Source organism: Camelus ferus, chromosome 35 (assembly GCF_009834535.1).
Source record: "Camelus ferus isolate YT-003-E chromosome 35, BCGSAC_Cfer_1.0, whole genome shotgun sequence".
NCBI lineage: Eukaryota > Metazoa > Chordata > Mammalia > Artiodactyla > Camelidae > Camelus > Camelus ferus.
The window spans coordinates 504,893-521,880 of record NC_045730.1 but is presented as its reverse complement, the minus strand read 5'-3'; the positions used below and the strand labels follow the sequence as shown (position 1 = coordinate 521,880).

General features: G+C 41.2%; 1 protein-coding gene across 1 annotated transcript in view; it reads left to right on the top strand.

The window, feature by feature from the left end:
- The window catches only part of LARP4B (La ribonucleoprotein 4B), a 68,385-nt gene that overhangs the window by 15,893 nt on the left and 35,504 nt on the right, over positions 1-16,988 (top strand). The window contains exons 2-3 of the mRNA XM_032473739.1: positions 9,553-9,681; positions 10,319-10,378. Of these exons, the coding sequence (XP_032329630.1) occupies positions 9,601-9,681; positions 10,319-10,378 (141 nt within the window). The 5' untranslated portion in view covers positions 9,553-9,600. The remainder of the gene's footprint in view (positions 1-9,552; positions 9,682-10,318; positions 10,379-16,988) is intronic.

The following is a 16,988-nucleotide window of genomic DNA, read 5'->3' as shown; positions in this document are numbered from 1 at the left end:
TATTGTATTTTAATAAGAATCCTAGCAAAATAATCTTTTCAAATAATTGTCTGCTCCAGGGCAAGATAATATATCATAAACCAATTATAAGTTTTAAAGCTGGAAGGGACCTTTTTGGTTTTTTGTGTGGAATCAAAGTTCTAAATTGAAAGCAAATAGTGGGAAAATTGTAAATGTAACTTTTGGGGTATACTCCTCATGTAGATACTTCTCCACTCCTGTTTGGCTAAGAAATAAGTTTTTGCATGTTGTGTCTGATTTTACACCCTCCCTACGAGCCAAACCAGATCAAACTATGAAAAAGAGTTACCTTTTCCTACTGTTGTCTTTTTCAGTAGAACCACAGGTATACATATATAAAAGGAAATTTTAAATATTAATCTCCGTTAATTGACAGCATCTGCTTAAGAATCTGTGTTTCCATACTGGATGCCAGTTTAAACGTGTAATTAAACAACACTTGGCGAGATTGGGTTGCTTTCTGTCGCTCATCAGTGTCTTTGGGTGACATTACTGTGAGAAGACTCCTTGGGAAGAATGAACTGTCGTAGAGATACTGACTCTTAAACCAGTGCGCTGCAGACACTCCTGCCATTCAGGCCTCTCAATTTAGCTGTGTGTATCATCTGTGCAAGGTGCTGTGTAGGTATGTAACTGATCTGCCCTGAAATACTCGCAAAGTATTCTGCCACGAGACTGCATTTTAGATACTGCAGAGTGATGCCGACAGCTGCGAGATGAACAGTACAACCCAGCCAGCAGCGCGGGGCAGATAAGTGAGGAGCTGTGATCCCATTGTGGTGTTTTATTTTCCCATACCTCTCTGTTAGAGTTGGGCATATTGAGTTCATAAAACAAAGTTACTGTCATTTACATATGTCCTTCCAGTCCCAAGTGCTGTGATTGTGCTTTAATGATTAGATTTGACTATTTTTGTCTTTTCTAATGAGTTTATTTAGTTTCAAAATCTGGTGGTAAAATCTCTTTCTACAAAGTATGTTTAGACATTGAAAGTAACAAAATTTGACTTTTCTAATTGATTTTCAGAGGCGATCATATACTACTTAAGACAATCTCTGGAGTTATTAATAGCCCAGTTCCCATGTTTAGGTAAAACTGTTTACTTTTCTAGTTGGATATTTACTGGTTTTTTTGTGGGGGGGCAGGGGCATAAAATGATCCCAGTGGTTATGCTGGAGTTCTTAGAACACACGTCTGTCTGATAGCATCTTACACTGTCCATCTCCTTTGCTCATGCTCTGTTCCTTAACCCATCATTCCTAATCACAGGCAGTGTTCGAAGAGAACTTAGCATATATGGATGCAAATGCAGAAAGAATACGTAGACAGGAGGGTGATGAAACCACATGGATTTGAGTGTTACTGACAAAGGGAGCCCTGGGGTAGTTGTAACATACCATTTCTGGAATATGTATTTCTGTTGTGTCTGATACATGAGAAGAAACACGTGGATACTTGGGATAGTAGAGAAACTCAGGACAGTAGGGGAGAGGCTTACATGGTCATTGCTGTAAAGAGCAGTGATGCTGTGGAGCATGAAGGAAGGAGAAGAGTGAAGGGCCGTTGGAAGGCTGTCTTCAAGAGGGAGGGGCATCGCAGTCCCCAAGAATAGGATGCAAAGAAAGGCCCAGAAGTATTGAAAGGTTTGAGTACAGAGCAAGGGGGAGGGGAGCACTTTGTCCAGAGTTCCTTACTTCAGGATAGTGCTTTTAGATTCAGAAAAGAGGCTTTGTGTTTGGTAATCATACAGTGGAATCTCACCTTATGTGAAATGTATATGTTTTAAGGGTAAACTCATAAGGCAGAAATTATCTGTACAGTTGAAAATTCCCCAGCAAAATGCAGTGTATCATCTCTACACACCACAAGTGTTTATTCTGACACTGAGTCAGATCACTGTTTCTGTTGTGAAGAAAGATGAAATATTTGGCTTATATTTAAGCACTGTGATTTTTTTTTAATGCCCAAATCATAATCTGCACATTGGTGCAAAATAAATATTATCAAAGGGGAGAGGAACAAAGACCAAGGAAGGAAACAAAGGTAGGTACTTCTTGGGTTGTGTCCCAGGGGGCGTCTGCCAGCTGGCGTGACTAATAGGGTGAGTTGCCTGTACCGCTGAAGCTCCCTTCAAGCACGTGGCGTTGAATAGCAGAATTTGCATGTGCATGTGGTCCAGCTCACTGGGCTTACTGTGGCCTTGACTCAGTGTCCTCTGAACTCGGTTTCCCAGCCTGCTGGGTGGGCAGGAGACCTAACTAACAGAACTGAGGTTGACTTAGTACCACGTAAAGCACGTAGACTACTTGCGCAGCAGAGACCCGAGTGCTGACTCTTTCCCTCTCTAGATTTCTGATCCATAGACAAACCATCCATGTTTCCACATCACCTCTTTATACCAAGAGAAATAATTTCATGCTGTTTGGGAGAATGTCTTTCTTTTGACTATTTTAGAAATTATCAAATTCTCAAACTGTGATTTTGTCACTGCGATTTGAAAATCCGCTGAGGTGTGTCAGGCACGAGTATGAAAATGAGGCTCTTGACCTCTAACAGCTTACTGTTTGGGCTGTTTCCACTTAGGGGCTGTTATAAATATCGTCTGCTATGAATACTTATGTCTAAGCTTTGGTGGGGATGTGTGTGTGCAGTTCTCTGGGGCGTGACCTGGGACTGGAGTTGCTGAGTCATACGGTAACGCATCCTGAGGCTGTTTACCGCGTGGCTGTGCCATGCTACATCTGCACCAGCAGTGCAGGGAGAGTCCCATTTATGTTTTCCCGCCAGCACTTGTTACTGTCCGCAGCAGCAATGTGGCCATCCTGCTGAGCGTGAAGTGGTGGCTCATGCCTTGATTGGCGTTTCCCTGATGAGTGAGTGTTGATGCTGAGCGTCTTTCCCCTGCCTGCTGGCTGTTTGTATGTCTTTGGGGAAATGCCAGTTCAATCTCTTTGTGCCCCCCGTTGTTTTTTTGTTGTTGTTCCACTGTGTTTTAGGAATTCTTTATTCTAGATGTATGTCCCTTATCAGGTAATTTGCAAATATTTTCTCCCATTCCGCATATTAATCTTTTCACTTTCTTGATGGTGTGCTTTGAGCCACAAAAGTTTTAAATTTTGATGAACACCAATTTATTTTTTGTTTTTGCTTGTGCTTTTGGTGTCCTAAGATACCATTGCCTCGTCAAAGCTCACGAGGAGTTACTCCTGTGTTTTCGTCTGAGTTTTACAGTTTTAGCCCTTCCATTGAGGTGTGTGACCCATTTGGAGTTAATTTTTACATGTGGAGCGAGTTTTGCATGTGGCTGTTCAGCACCATTTGCTGAAAGGAGTTTTTTTGCCCCATTGGATGCTCTCGACACCCTTCGAGAACCAGCTGACCGTGGATTCCCATTTCTGTTCCGTCGGTCTGTGTGTCTGTCTTTTGGTCAGCACCGCACTGTCTTGATTGCTGTAGCTTTGTGGTAAGCTCTGAAATCTGAAGTTCTGAAGTGTCCATCCTTCAACTTTGTTCTTTCCAGGAGTGTTTTGGCTACTGTGGATCTCTTACATTTCCATAGGAATTTTAGGATCAGTTCATCCATTTTTGCAAAAAAAGGCAGATGAGATTTTTGATAGGGAGTGCATTGCTGCTTCTGTCGATCAACTTGGGGAGAGTGTTGGCCATCAACATTGCAGATTCCTAAGAACTTTTGTTCATATGGCTTATTTCTATCTATATTTGTATTAAAAGTTAAGACTTAAAAATTAAAAATACTTTTCTTTAATAATAACAGCAAACCCATTACATGTAATATAAATAACATCTCCTGTGAAAAAATAGCAGTCTTTTCCAAAAACAAAAAGTAATTTAATGAGGAAAGTGGCATTGTTTTATATTTTTGTAAATCTCCTTAGCGTCTGATTTAATAGAATCTCAGCTGGCATCTCATCTGCTTCTGCACTTGCTCTGTTAGTGATGTATTACTGTGGTTGAAGTGCAAGAGGGAAACTTGGCCTCGCACATATGTGTGGTCAGAAGAGTGAGGAAGTTTTGATAGTCTTTTCCTGTAACCTTGAACTTTGATCATGCACCAGCACTCCATTGCACATCTGTGAGGAGAGAGTAAGGGTCAGCATTCATTGTGTCCACCTCGTGGCCCCAGGTAGGGCCTCTGGGACGCCTGATGGAGCCCAGACCACACTTTGAGACCGTCTCAAAGGACAAGCCTGACCATGCGGTTTCTCGAGATGACATGGTGACTGAATGGCAGTTTCATTAGCTGTGTGGACAGATTGCTGGGTCAGTACCTGCTCACCCTGCTGGAGAGACTCCTCTCCGCCCTGAAGGATTCGGTGGCGGTTTGGTGAATGTGGAGTCAGCAGGCTGATGAGGCCTGTGGAGTACGTGTGATTATACAAATGAGTTATTCCAAAAATTGTGAAACAAAGTAGAACACTATCCCCGAGTTGCAGTGCTCGGTCACACACTGTTCAGTCATCTGAATACTTCCTCTTGTTTTGTTTTTAAATATTCACAGAGTTATGTGTATTTTAAGAGCATAGTTGTAACTAGTACATGTAGCAGCCTGTAGTTCTGTAGCCTGCTCCTCTTCAGTCCATGTTGCCTTTGTGAGTGTTATGAACAGTTGTGATGTATTGCGTTGTTTTTGCTTTCTTGTAGTTAATTGTTTCTGTTTCCCCTTTTGGGGGCTGCAGCTGACACTGTTCACAAATGGTTTACACACTGCTGTGTTGCTTCATTAGCACAGATTTTAAATAGAAGTAAGTGTGTGGCAACTTTCAGGTGCGTACGGAGACTATCCCAGTTGAAGTTTTCTTTTTAACTTTTATTCTGGACGTTGTAACCACAGAGCAGAAAGGGCAGTGCGGCGGCCCTCAGTGCACGGCGCCTGTCCGCCTGCCGCACTCTTGTATTGCTGCTTCTCTTCCCTTAAACTTACCCAAAAAAGCTATTGGCATATTTTAAAGCAAATTCCAGATGTACAATTTCACCTGTAGTCTTTTAGTTTGTATCTTTTACAAATAAGACATTTAAAAATAAACAGGCACAGCACCTTGACTGCACTCAACCGAGTTAAGCATCGTCCTGTAATACCTCTTATCACCTAGGCAACATTCAAGTTTTCCTGTCAGTAATGTCATTTTAGACTTAATTTATTTGAATCGAGATCCAGATACAGTTCTCAAATTACATAAGGTTATTTTGGTTAAAGCTTTTGCATTGTGTAGCAATAAAAATCTCCGTATTTTTCATGTCTTAGGTTTGCTGTAGAAATGAGGGTCTGTGTGTAGAATGCCCCACATCTCGAGTTTAGCTGCTGGCTTTTTGTTGGCATTATTTGACACATTTTTTTGTCCCTGAGTTTTCTTTAAATTGGAAATTGAATCTAGAGGTTTGATTAAATGCAGGTTTGTTGGGGTTTTTAGACAAAAATACTTCATAGATGATGCTCTTGGTCTCATTAAGAAGCGTGATACTTACTGAGTAGTTGCAGATAAGATTGAAAAGTAGCCGCCGTCTGTCCGATCCAGGCATTATAAAGCTCCCTGTCAGCTCTTCCTCTATTTTCAGCAACATCAGTTATCATTACCTTTGTCATTTCATTAGATGTTGCAACACCTTGATTTTCTAATTCTGTCGTTGACTCAGCTTTTAATTGTGGTTCCTGTATAGTGAACAATGTGTCCTGATGGTTATGCCAGAATAGTCGAGGGAAGGCAGGCTGAGGCTTGTTTCCCTGTGCAAATCTTCAGGAAAAGAGTGGATATCATACCTGCCTCTGGGGTGCCCGGTGTGGCAGTGGTGCTTGGACCGTCATGGATTTCTGTGTGTTTGTATCCCATTCATTCTTTGTGCCCCTCATGTTGTTGACTTTGGCCGTCAGGACCCCGTCCCTTCCTTCCTTGTTGCTCCTGTCACGTGCTGACAGGCGTCTTCGATAGCTTCCTCGTTTTCATGAAAATGTGTTCCAGGTCTATCTCAAATGAGCAGCACTCTGCAACATAACTAACCGGCAGTCTCGGAAAGTAAATGAAAGATGAGCAAGGATGAGGAGCTGTCACAGTTGGAGGAGGCTAGAGAGAAGTGACCGCGAGATTGGGTCCTGGAGTAGAAAGGGGACAGAAGTGGAGAAACTAGTAAAAGCCAGAGAGAATGTACACAGTTGACTCTTGAACAGCGCAGTGGTCAGGGGCACCGACACCCACGCAGTCAAAAATCCACATATAACTTCACATTCAGCCCCCCATCTCCCCAGTTCCACGTCTGTGGATTAGCCAGCTGCGGGTCCTGTAGTTCAGTAGAAGGTTTTTATTGAGAATATCTGCGTATAAGTGGACCCACACAGTTTAAACCCATGTTGTTCGAGGGTCAACTGTAGTTTAAAAAGTTAACATTTTCAGTTTTTAAAAAAGATCATATAGATCTTACTCAGCTTATTTGATTTTATGTTTGTATCTCCTTTTATGCTGCAAATCTGAGTATGTAATATTAATGTAATTCTTACTCTGTCCTATTATAGTGTGTGTATGTGTGTGTATAATATGTAAAGTAGTTTCAAAATAATACCAACACTTACCCCAAGAGCACGTCTACTGAGTGCATTTCAAGATTTCTTGGTGAATTTTTAGGATTTCTGTATGCAAATACTGTTTTAAAATCACTTAGACTAACTCTCTGGATATGTATGCCACCAACTTGGTGAACAGTTAAGTTTATTTGAGGTTGATTTATTATTTTAAGGGTTGCTTTGAGTGTCCAAAAAGACCTGAATGTTTAATTATGAAACAAACATTTCTGGTATGTGTGATAATTGTTTACGAACAGAACTAGGAGAACTACACTCTCCCAGATATTTAATAAGATTAATAGAACTTCTAGGCATAGTTTTGACAGATGAGATTAATGGTGTACTGCCGGCAGAGAGACCACTAGGTAGGAGGGAGTGCTCTCTGATTTCGTTTCTCTGCTTTTTCACATGGAGAGAGATGAAATCAGGTCGGGAAGATGACTGCTTTTGCCCAGTTCATGACGGCTTTGTGAAGCCTGCCTCTGAACACTATTAGGTTGTCAGTTACCAGGCCTTAAGCCACTAAGGACTCTGCTTTGATGGTAGGTCTGTCCTCTGTGTGTTTCTCTTCACACCCTAGAGACCTACTTTTTGGCCATGCAATAGTTTGTTCAGTTTTAAGTCTTAAAGTAGTTTTGGTTTCTTTAACAATAATGAAAAAGTTATTTTGTTATTTGTTGAAACTGTTTTCGGTACTTGTGTCATCATGCTCTCAGTCTCATTTTAGATTCAGACATTCAGATAAAGTCTAATTGTGATACTTTGTGTCTTTGTACTGCTTGCTTAATGAGGTGAGTATCTCCTCATCCTCCACAACAGAAAGCAACCCCTTGTGTTGGCAACCTTTCCGGCTGTAGGACTTTTAAAGTGTGTGTGTGTGTGTGTGTGTGTGTGTGGTCAGTAATTAAGAGATGTGGTGTGGTGTGATGTGATGTAAAGGTTACTTTTTTAGGGGTAGGATGCATGGGTCAGATCAGGACACAGTTCCATTGTGCTGAGAGACAGCCGTGCTGCCTTTTTAACCTTTTATTATGGGACATTTCACACATACACAAGGTGGCAGGATCGTCTTGGGAACCTCCGGACCCTCTCCCAGGAGGAACAGTTGTGAGCCCCCATGTCTCTGCCCCACGTAGTCGGGGGAAATCCCAGACATAGTGTTGTTGCCCCTGTAGATGTTTCAGTGTGCATCTCTAAAAGGTAGATAGTCTCTTTTTTTTATTGAACATAACCACATCATTTTCATACCTAAGAAAATACAGGTGTTGTTTAATACCACCAAATACCCTGTTGCTATTACTTCGCTGATTGTCTTGTTTCAGTGTATTGGAGTCAGATAAAGCCGTATGAACAGAACAGAGCCAGAATTTGGCCATGTGTGTGTCTTGCGTCCTTTTGTGTTGAAGAAGCCAGGCTTCTTGTCCGTGAGGTGCTGACATCACAGAGCCGGGTGGCATTGCTCTGTGCTCACGTTTGCTGCCGTCTGTCCTGAGATCACATCCTGGGTTTGTCGTTTGTGCTGCGAGGCTGCTTCCTGTCTGGTGGTGGTGCTCTTCCCATGACGAGGTGCGTGATTTCTCACTGTCTGGGAAATGAGTAGTGTGTGTAAGTGAAGGACTCTTGTGGCTGATTTTTCTCCCTTTTGGCTATCATATCTGGTTTTCAACCAAACTTTTTTTTTTTTTTTTTTTTTTGATAATCTTAAAAATCAGAAGTTAATAGTGGTAAAAGCATCTACACTGCCTTCTGTGACTCGTCAGTCTGGGTGCCAGTTTTACATCTTTGTTTTCTGGATTTGATGGTTTTGTAAGAATTGATAATCAGTTTTTACAGTTTAGCCCATTACAGATTATTACAGTTGAATGTATTTGCCATTCATTCTACACTGTGGAAAACATTGATCTCTGTGAAACTGATTTTATTTGTTTCAGGCATTTTTTTCTCCATTGTTGTTTACAGTTCTATACTTGTCTTACAGCATTTAAGTGACTTTGTGCTTTGATTGATGATACATTTGGCAACAGAATGAGATCACCTTTGATCATATTACTCCATTATAAATGGTTTTAAGAATTTATCATAAGCAGATTATTGAGAATAGGGAGTTTTTAAAAACTAAAAACCCACATGATTACCAAGTGAGACCAAAACCGTTAGCTTTCAGGTTTCCTTATTTGGCACTTGGATACTATGTGTTTTCAGAAGAGCCTGGAAAGATACCTGGGCTAAATCTACTTCTTTGTCTTGTGAAGCAGTGTAGCTTTCAGTGAAAGGAGGGAAGCCCTGAAGCCAGACCTAGACAGACGTCTTAGAATCCTGCTCCTAATACCGAATCGCAAAAACCGTGACCCTCTGAGCCCAAGTCGCTTCATAGGCACTTGGGGAAATGAGATGAGCACCGTGTGCGAAGTTCAGTGTCTGCCCTTGAGTCAGCGTGTGTACAGGCTGCTTGCCATACTTGTGCCCTGTATCAAGGTGGCTTTTGCTTTCTTTGGTTCAGGATTGTGAAGGGATTCCTTTTAAACTATTACTATTTCTTCTAACAACCGTTTCCTGGAACAAAATAAAATTAATGGAGTCAGTCAGAAATGATATATATATAAATTTGGGACTCATCAATCCCCAGTTGGAGTTCTATTAATTTCATAACTTCGTATTTTTAAAAAATGAGTTTCTGGATGTGAGTGGGTTTGTACGTGTTAACGTTTGGCTTCTAAGTCTTAGGATATTATTGTGGTTACCAAATTAGTGTGAAGAAGAAGCTTATTAAAAAATAAATATTTCTTGGGTGAGTAAGGTGGAAGTTATGGGGAGATGTCTTTAAACTGTGTGGACTCCAGAGGGGTTAAACCCTTGTCCTGGAAACTTGAGGATTTTAAGACTGATTAGTAATTTTGTATTAGGATCAGTTACACTCTGCACTTCCAGTTACTGATTTTACTATTTTTGTTGTTTTACAGCCTCCTACGGTTAACATTCTCCCAGTGGGGCCACAAAGCAAACAGCCCATGACTTCTGATCAGGACGCTAAGGTCGTGGCTGAACCGCAGGGCCAGCGAGTCCAGGAAGGGAAGGACAGTGCTCATCTGGTGAGTGTGTCTCCGAGGCCAGGGTTGGCCTGGCGCGCTTTCTCCCCTTCCATGCGGGTTCTGCGTCGGGTTTAGTAAGGAAGTCAGAACAGGAGCGCTGGCGTGTCTCATGACTTAAACAGAGGTGTGATATTCTCAGCACACTTAGGAGTTGCTTCGTAGAGGAAATGATAAGTTTCTAGGTGAGAGAGAAAACAAATGGCATTTTCAGCTTTGAATACATAAAGGTCTAGATTTAAAAATCACCAAGAAAAATGTAGTGATTTATAAATACTTTAATAACATAGCCACTGTAGTGATATTTGTTTGAAGGATTAATTAGAATTATAATATAGATTTTTAATTTTGACTGCCTTTGTTTATTGTAAGATTTTATCATGTCAAGCATTAATATTTAAAGTTTCTAAATGGCATTGGGAAATATAGGTTTTCTTAATTTTTCAAGGAATTTTGCTTACGATGTTCAGTCAGAATTTCAAAATGTTTCAATTTTAAGGCTCCTGCATCATTCTGAATATCTCACTGAATTTGTCATGTAACAATGTGCTTTTCTTGGTTTTGTTTTGCTAAATTGTTGTGGTTTGAAAATGTTTTTCTTTACATTGTATTGATGTGTTTGGTGTTTTCAATTTTACAGATGAATGGTCCCATACCTCAAACCACTTCTCAGACAAGTTCCATCCCAACTTTGAGTCAGGTAATTCATTTCCGAGATTAATCTCAGCTGAGGCTCATAGATACTGCCTTACAACAAACGTTTATTGTAAAAAAAATTAGAAAATGCCAGTGTTCCCCAAAAGGGAGTGGGGGCAGCCCCTGGGCACAGGCACTGCCAGTGCGTGCAGTCTCCTCTGGCTCCTGTGCTCGCGTGTGCAGCTGTTCAGATGACAGTGTACGTGGGCACTGGTTTAATCCCCATGTTCATTGCAGTATTGTTAACGGGTCACTGAGTGTCTGTTTTATGTATATGATTAACTTTATATTGTGATAGCTTTTGTTCCGTAAAGCACAGAAGTTATAGTAATCTTTTACTAAGAAAATCGGTTCACATCTTAGCTGTGACTAATGAAAGAATAAGGAAATGGAGACCTGCTGGTTTTTAAATCCTGCCTTACACCATTTGCGTTTGCCTGTGTCAGGTGCATTTGGAGTCAGGAGCACTTAGCTTGACAGTCTTCTTAAGTGATCTCATAAACCCTACAGAATTTTAAAAGTAAGTCTTCTTAAAAGTAATCTTACAAAATTTATAGTCAACTTTATCCATTCCCCCCAATTATAAGAGTTCATGTAGAAATTTAAGGTGGGGATTGGATTGTTGGTCTGTTCATGATAAAGGAGAATTTTAAATAATGAAAGACCTTCCCTGTTATTCTATAATGTATGTAGAATTTTTTGCATACTGTATTTTACATTGGTTTTTTAAATGAGTTATATTTTAAGCAATTTAAAATCCAAATATAAGACTTCTAGTAGACTAAGAGGCAAATTATATAGAAATCTTTGAAGGATTTTAAAAGATTCTTTTTTAGACCAAATCTCCCTCCTCTCTTGATTAATTTGCAGTCCAATATAATATTCAGATGTCTTTAAAACCTATTGTAGAGCATAAAACCAGATTCTTGGATTCGATGGATGGGTTTTTTTCTGTTATTTTGTTTTTGCTTGTTTTTTAAAATTACTTTGTAGGTGAGAATTGAGATACGGCCGATGTAGAGAAGAAGTGTAACACTAGAGCCAGAATTCAGTATTTCATTTCTGTGGAGAAATAATGTGCAGCTAATGCTGCCTACACATGCTTTCTTTGTCTTCGTCATTTTAAGAATTAATGTCCTACGATAGACTATCACGGGGCTCGTTCTTGGTCCAGCCCTGCTGCTCGGTACCCTCGATGTCCCTTGGGCCGATCTCATCTCTGACAGTGGGTTTTGTAAAGCGTGGACACGCTGCTTACCAGGTTTTCAGGGTGTTGCACACTTTAGGTTTTCATAGGATCATTGAAAACTAGAGCTGGAAGTTACCTTAAGAGACCATCTGGGCTCACAACATGTGTGTTCTTTGAAAGTTTATAACAGACTCGAGCATCTTGATAGAAAAGAAAGAGTACACACATTTTTATATAGTTGTAACCATACAAACATATACATATTCCACCTCGTGTTTTCCCGCATAGCAGATTTCATCGATATAGCTGCTTGTTCTTGCCCTGTAGTATTTTCTTTGTTGAGATGCTGTCATTTCCTTAGCCGTTTGGCTTTGAGGTACATTTAACTTGTTCCTTTTTTTCCCCTGTGATTATAAATGGCATTGCTTTGAGTGTTTTCTAACTGGCATCGTGCATGGTGCATGGTGCAACTAAGTGTGTGGACGTTTTAATTGGTGTTGTGGCTTGGTAGTCTGCAGTTGCTACAGTCGGTTAGTGAGTCTGATTTAGGAACTGTTCTCTGTAAGATGCAGCCTTTCCCCGGAGTTAGGTGCACTGTAGGTAACAGGAGCATCTTTGAAGTGATGTCTGAATAGTTCAGGAGCAGGTTTGCATGTATCCAGTGGTACTATCAGGTGTTTATTCTGTAGTCCACCGCCCCCAAAAAAAATCCATGTCGAGTAGTAACTATTTACAAATCTAGCCAATCAGTGAGCTCCGAAAAGTGATTTTTAACTGGAGGAAACTGAGACCTAGAGAGGCTTAAGTCATTTTCCCAAGATTGCTCGACTAGAAAGTGGCAGGACTAGGATTTGAACCAAGGCAGCCTGGCTTCAGAGCCAGCTCAAGATGAAGTACTTCCTCTTGGCATCTGTCACTTCCTTTAGAAAGAGAAACAACAAGGAGAAAGCAGTACCAGACACAAAACCTAGCTCCTGCAGGCGTTCGGGGGCTGTGCATTGTCTCTGAGCGGCTGATACTAGTTTGGGGTAAAGCTACTCCTGCAGGCGTTCGGGGGCTGTGCATTGTCTCTGAGCGGCTGATACTAGTTTGGGGTAAAGCTGTAGGATTTTAGGTGGGGGTAGCATGACTTACATATTTTAGGAAGATTATTTTGACCTCATTATCTTGACGGAATGTGTTGTGGTGAGCCGAGAATGGAAGCAGAGAAACCAGATAAAAAACTGCTAAGTAACGAAAGAGAAATGATGGTAGTTTAGACTGAAGGGATTTCAGGTTCACTCTGGAGGTGGATCCAACTGCACCAGGTCAAGATTGGGTGTAGCGGTTGGGGTGAGGAGAAGGTAGATCAAGGACAGTTGAACAACTTGACGGATGGTGGTTTCATTTACTTTGAGGTGGAAAAAACTGAAGAAGTAAAGGTTTGTAGAGGGAAAATCCACTAATTGGTAGAAATTCAGGTGAGCAGTGAAGTGGGTCACTTGTACCAGTTGGATCTCACTGGAGAGGTTAGGGCCTGAGAAGTAAATTTGGAATAAACAAGTAGCTGTTTTACTATATTTATTGTATAGAAGAGACCATTAAAGCTACTATTGTGTATGTTCATCAGGTAACTGAGTTACCTAAAATTAAAAATTACAATTAAGAAGTAACTGAGTTGCCATTTAGAACAAAATCAACTGTAATACTTTTTTTCCTTTCTATAATTTTCTGTCCATCTTGAAAGTTTTTACATCCTTCAAGGGCATTCTCAGCTATAACTGTTAAAATTTCATTGATTCATCTTTTTCACAGTCACCTGTATTACTTCCTTATTTGATTAAAATTTATATAAGAAATTATGTATTACATTATTTTTCTAAAGATTTCAAATGTGTGTGTTTTATCTTGGGAGTTTTAAGACCCATTTGGGCAGGAGCTATGTAATGTAGCTCATGGATACTTCTCTGCAAGACATACTTTAAATTGAAAAGAAATTTCTTTAACACCAACATGGCATAATTGGTAGTGTAGTCATTTATCCTAAAAACTTTTCTTTATGTGTATTGTGTGTGTGTGTGTGTGTGTGTGTGTGTATTTGTGGTTACCATGGGGACTGCAAAAAACATCGAAAAGATATAACTATCTAATTTGATGCCTGTTTAACCTCAATAGCACACAAAAACTTTTATAAAATTTTCTTCCCTCTGTTATTGGTGTCACAGATTACATCTTTATTAAGTGTGCCCAATACCGTAGATTTATACTTATTTTTACACATTTCCCTTTTAAATCCTTCAACTTTTGTTTATCGGGGAATGTCTTTTCCCAGGGAATGTCACAAATGAAGTGAATGTCCTTCATTTTTGAAGAATAGTTTTGCTGGATAAAGAATTCTCAACTGAGTTTTTCTTTCAGCACTTTAAGTATGTCATGTCACTGACTTCTGCCCTGCAAGTTGTCTCATGATTAACTGGAGATTATCTTATTGAGCATCTCTTGTACTTGATGAGTCCTTTTTTGTCTCTTGCTGCTTTTGACAGTCTGACTATAATGTGTCTTGGTGTAGGTCTCCTTGGGTTTATCCTACTTGAAGTCTGTTGATATTTGTAAATTCGTGGATTTCATCAAACTTGGGGCATCTTTGGCGCTTATTTCTTCACATATTCTTTCTTCCCTGTCCTCTCTTCTTGCTCTGGGACTCCCACAGTGTGTGTGTTGGTCCCTTTAATGACGCCCCATTGAGTCTTTTAGGCCCCATGTACTTTTCTTCATTCTTTTTCCTTCTGCTCCTCAGACTCAGTAATTTTAATTGTCTTGCCTTCACATTTGCTGGTTCTCCCTTCTGCCTGTCCAGTTCTTCAGCTGAACCCTTCTAGTGAATTTTTCAATTCAGTTATTGTACTTTTCAGCTCCAGAGTATTTGTTTGGTTCTTTTTTATAATTCCTACCTCTTTGTTGATATTCTCATCTTGTTCATTTATTATTTTCCTGATTAACTTCAGTTCCTTGTTTATGATTTGCCTTAGCTCTTTGAGCATATTTAAGATGATTGTTTTAAAGTCTTCATCTAGTAAGTCCCATGTCTTCACTTTCTCAGGGCCAGTTGCTTGTGTTCCTTTGAATGAGTCATGTTTTCTTGTTTCTTTGTATGCCTTATGATTTTGTTGTTTTCGAAAACTGGGCATTCGATGGTAACATAGTAACTATGGACATCGGATTCTCTCCTTATCCCAGGTTTCCTGTTTGTTGTTGTTGTTTAAGACTACAGTAGTCTTCATGGTTTTAAGACTTTTCCAGACCATTTTTATGAAGACTGTTCCTTGTCATGTGTATTGAGTGAAGTCGCTGTTCCTTTTTGCTTGTGTTCACCTAATATTTTGACAAAGATTTTCTTGAACGTCTTGAGCTGAAGCTGACAGTCAGACCGGCGCCTGGTCAGAGAGGGAGTACCTTGCCTCTCCCGGTCTTTGCAGGCGGGCTTTGTGTTCACGCAGCTTGCTTGGAGACCAGGGATCAGCCCGAGGTGAAACACCTCGGTGAGCACATGTCTTGCCTAGATGTGGCCTCCTGGATCCCCATGTGTGTGGCTGCTTTTGAATGTCCTTGTTTCCAGGAGTTACACCCTAGCCTCTTCTCCAGGCTTTGGATGGTTCTTGCATGTCTCCACTTGTCACCTTGTGCCCTGGCATATGTGGGTCTCTGGTCCCCCTGTAGCTTTCATGAGCGGTGCCTGCCACTTTACCCGCTTGTGTTCAGCGTTATGTGAGACAGGACAGGCAAGTCAGTCCTCTTGGTAGCCTCCAGCTAGAACAGAACAGATGGGGACACTGATTGGCAAGGACAGTTTGCCCTGCTCCCTCTGGCTCCAGGGAGGGATCTGGGACCCAGGCTGCTGCCCACCCCAGACCAAGGCCCCACAACACCCCAAAACGTTCCTGCCAGGTTGAGCGCAGCTTTTTCCTGATTGTGTGTTTGCTTAGTAGCTGTAACCTGTAATTGGTTTTCAGAGCTCCTGTAAAGTTGGTTCAGAAGCTTCTGGGTGTTTCCACATTTCTGTGGAGGAATAAGAGTGACTGAGAGCTTGGAGCTCCCTAGTTCACCACTTTGCCTGACCTCTCAAAACTGCTTCAGTGAGAGCTCTCTCCAGGTTGCTGTTGATTTAAATTGTTTTTCTAATACTGTAGAACTACTGATAATCTCTTATGGTATGTAATTCTTAATACAAATATAAAACTTGATTGCCCAAACCTATAAAGTGCAAATTAATGGTATTTGTTTAGTCTGGCAGGTGATGATTTGCTGAAACTAAAGCTGCTTCACCGAGTACTTCTCATACTGGTTACCGAGAATTTCTTTGAGTTCACCACAACCTAAACTGCTGAATGCCGAGTGAACAGTTTCCCACTTCTTTTGCCGGTTTGTGTCTGTGGCCTACCTTGTTGTCACCTGGCCTTCAATGGGCATGAGTGAATTTATGACGTCTTAGATCCAACTCTTTTCCCAGTAGCTTAGGTCAATTTAAGTGTTGTCACATGCCACCACTGCACTCTTAAACCTGTATGCAAACATGGCCAATCTTTAAAATTCTGTGTTTGCGTCTTTTAATTCTCTGGAGAGCCTGCAGATCCCCAGGGCACCACAGCCCACACTTTGAGAGAGTCAGGGGTACAGATGCTGACCCACGGGGGGCGAGCAGGCGGCATGTGGGGACGGGAGAGGGCCTTCTCTCAGAGCTGAGAGGCACAGCCTCAGGAAGGGTTGTGAGGCTTGGGAACTGGGGGAGTGAGACCAGATAAAGGGTTCTGAGCAAAGACAGGGTGTGCCAGGGTTGGTCACTGGGGGTTTTTTAGGATGAGGCAGAGAAGGTGAGGAGGGTGGCATCTTAGAAAGAGAGGCTGTTAGAGAGGTGGGCTTGGGTCGGATTATGAGGACTTTGAAGTGATTTGGGTGTTTTATTTTAAATATTTTACTTAGTAACCTCACCACAGCTCTTTAAGTAAATTGGACAAATGAGAAAACTGAGACAAAGAGGTTAAGTAATTTGCCGAAGCTCACACATGTGGTCAGAACTGAGAATCAGACCTGGCAGAAAAGCTCATGGGTTTGCCCCGTAACTGCTGCTCCATTTAACCCTGCACTTAACTCTGTGGAACAGAGGTTAAGGGCTTGTGTCACGTGGGCTGAAGGATCCTTTTTCCTGTGGATATTGAATTTTCTAGTGAGAGAGAGAGCAGGTCACCTTATGTGGAGTGGAGCCCTTGGCCTCCCGTGCCTTATCTACAGGATGGGTCCATATATCTGCCCAGGGGGTCTGGTGTCCTTCACGTCTTATCCACGTGGCGCCGGAGAAAGAAAGAGTTTGCCGCCATCGTCATCAGCATCATCATCATTATCCACTGTCATTTCAGTGCTCGAGCTGAGGTACATTCACAGGGCTTCCTAT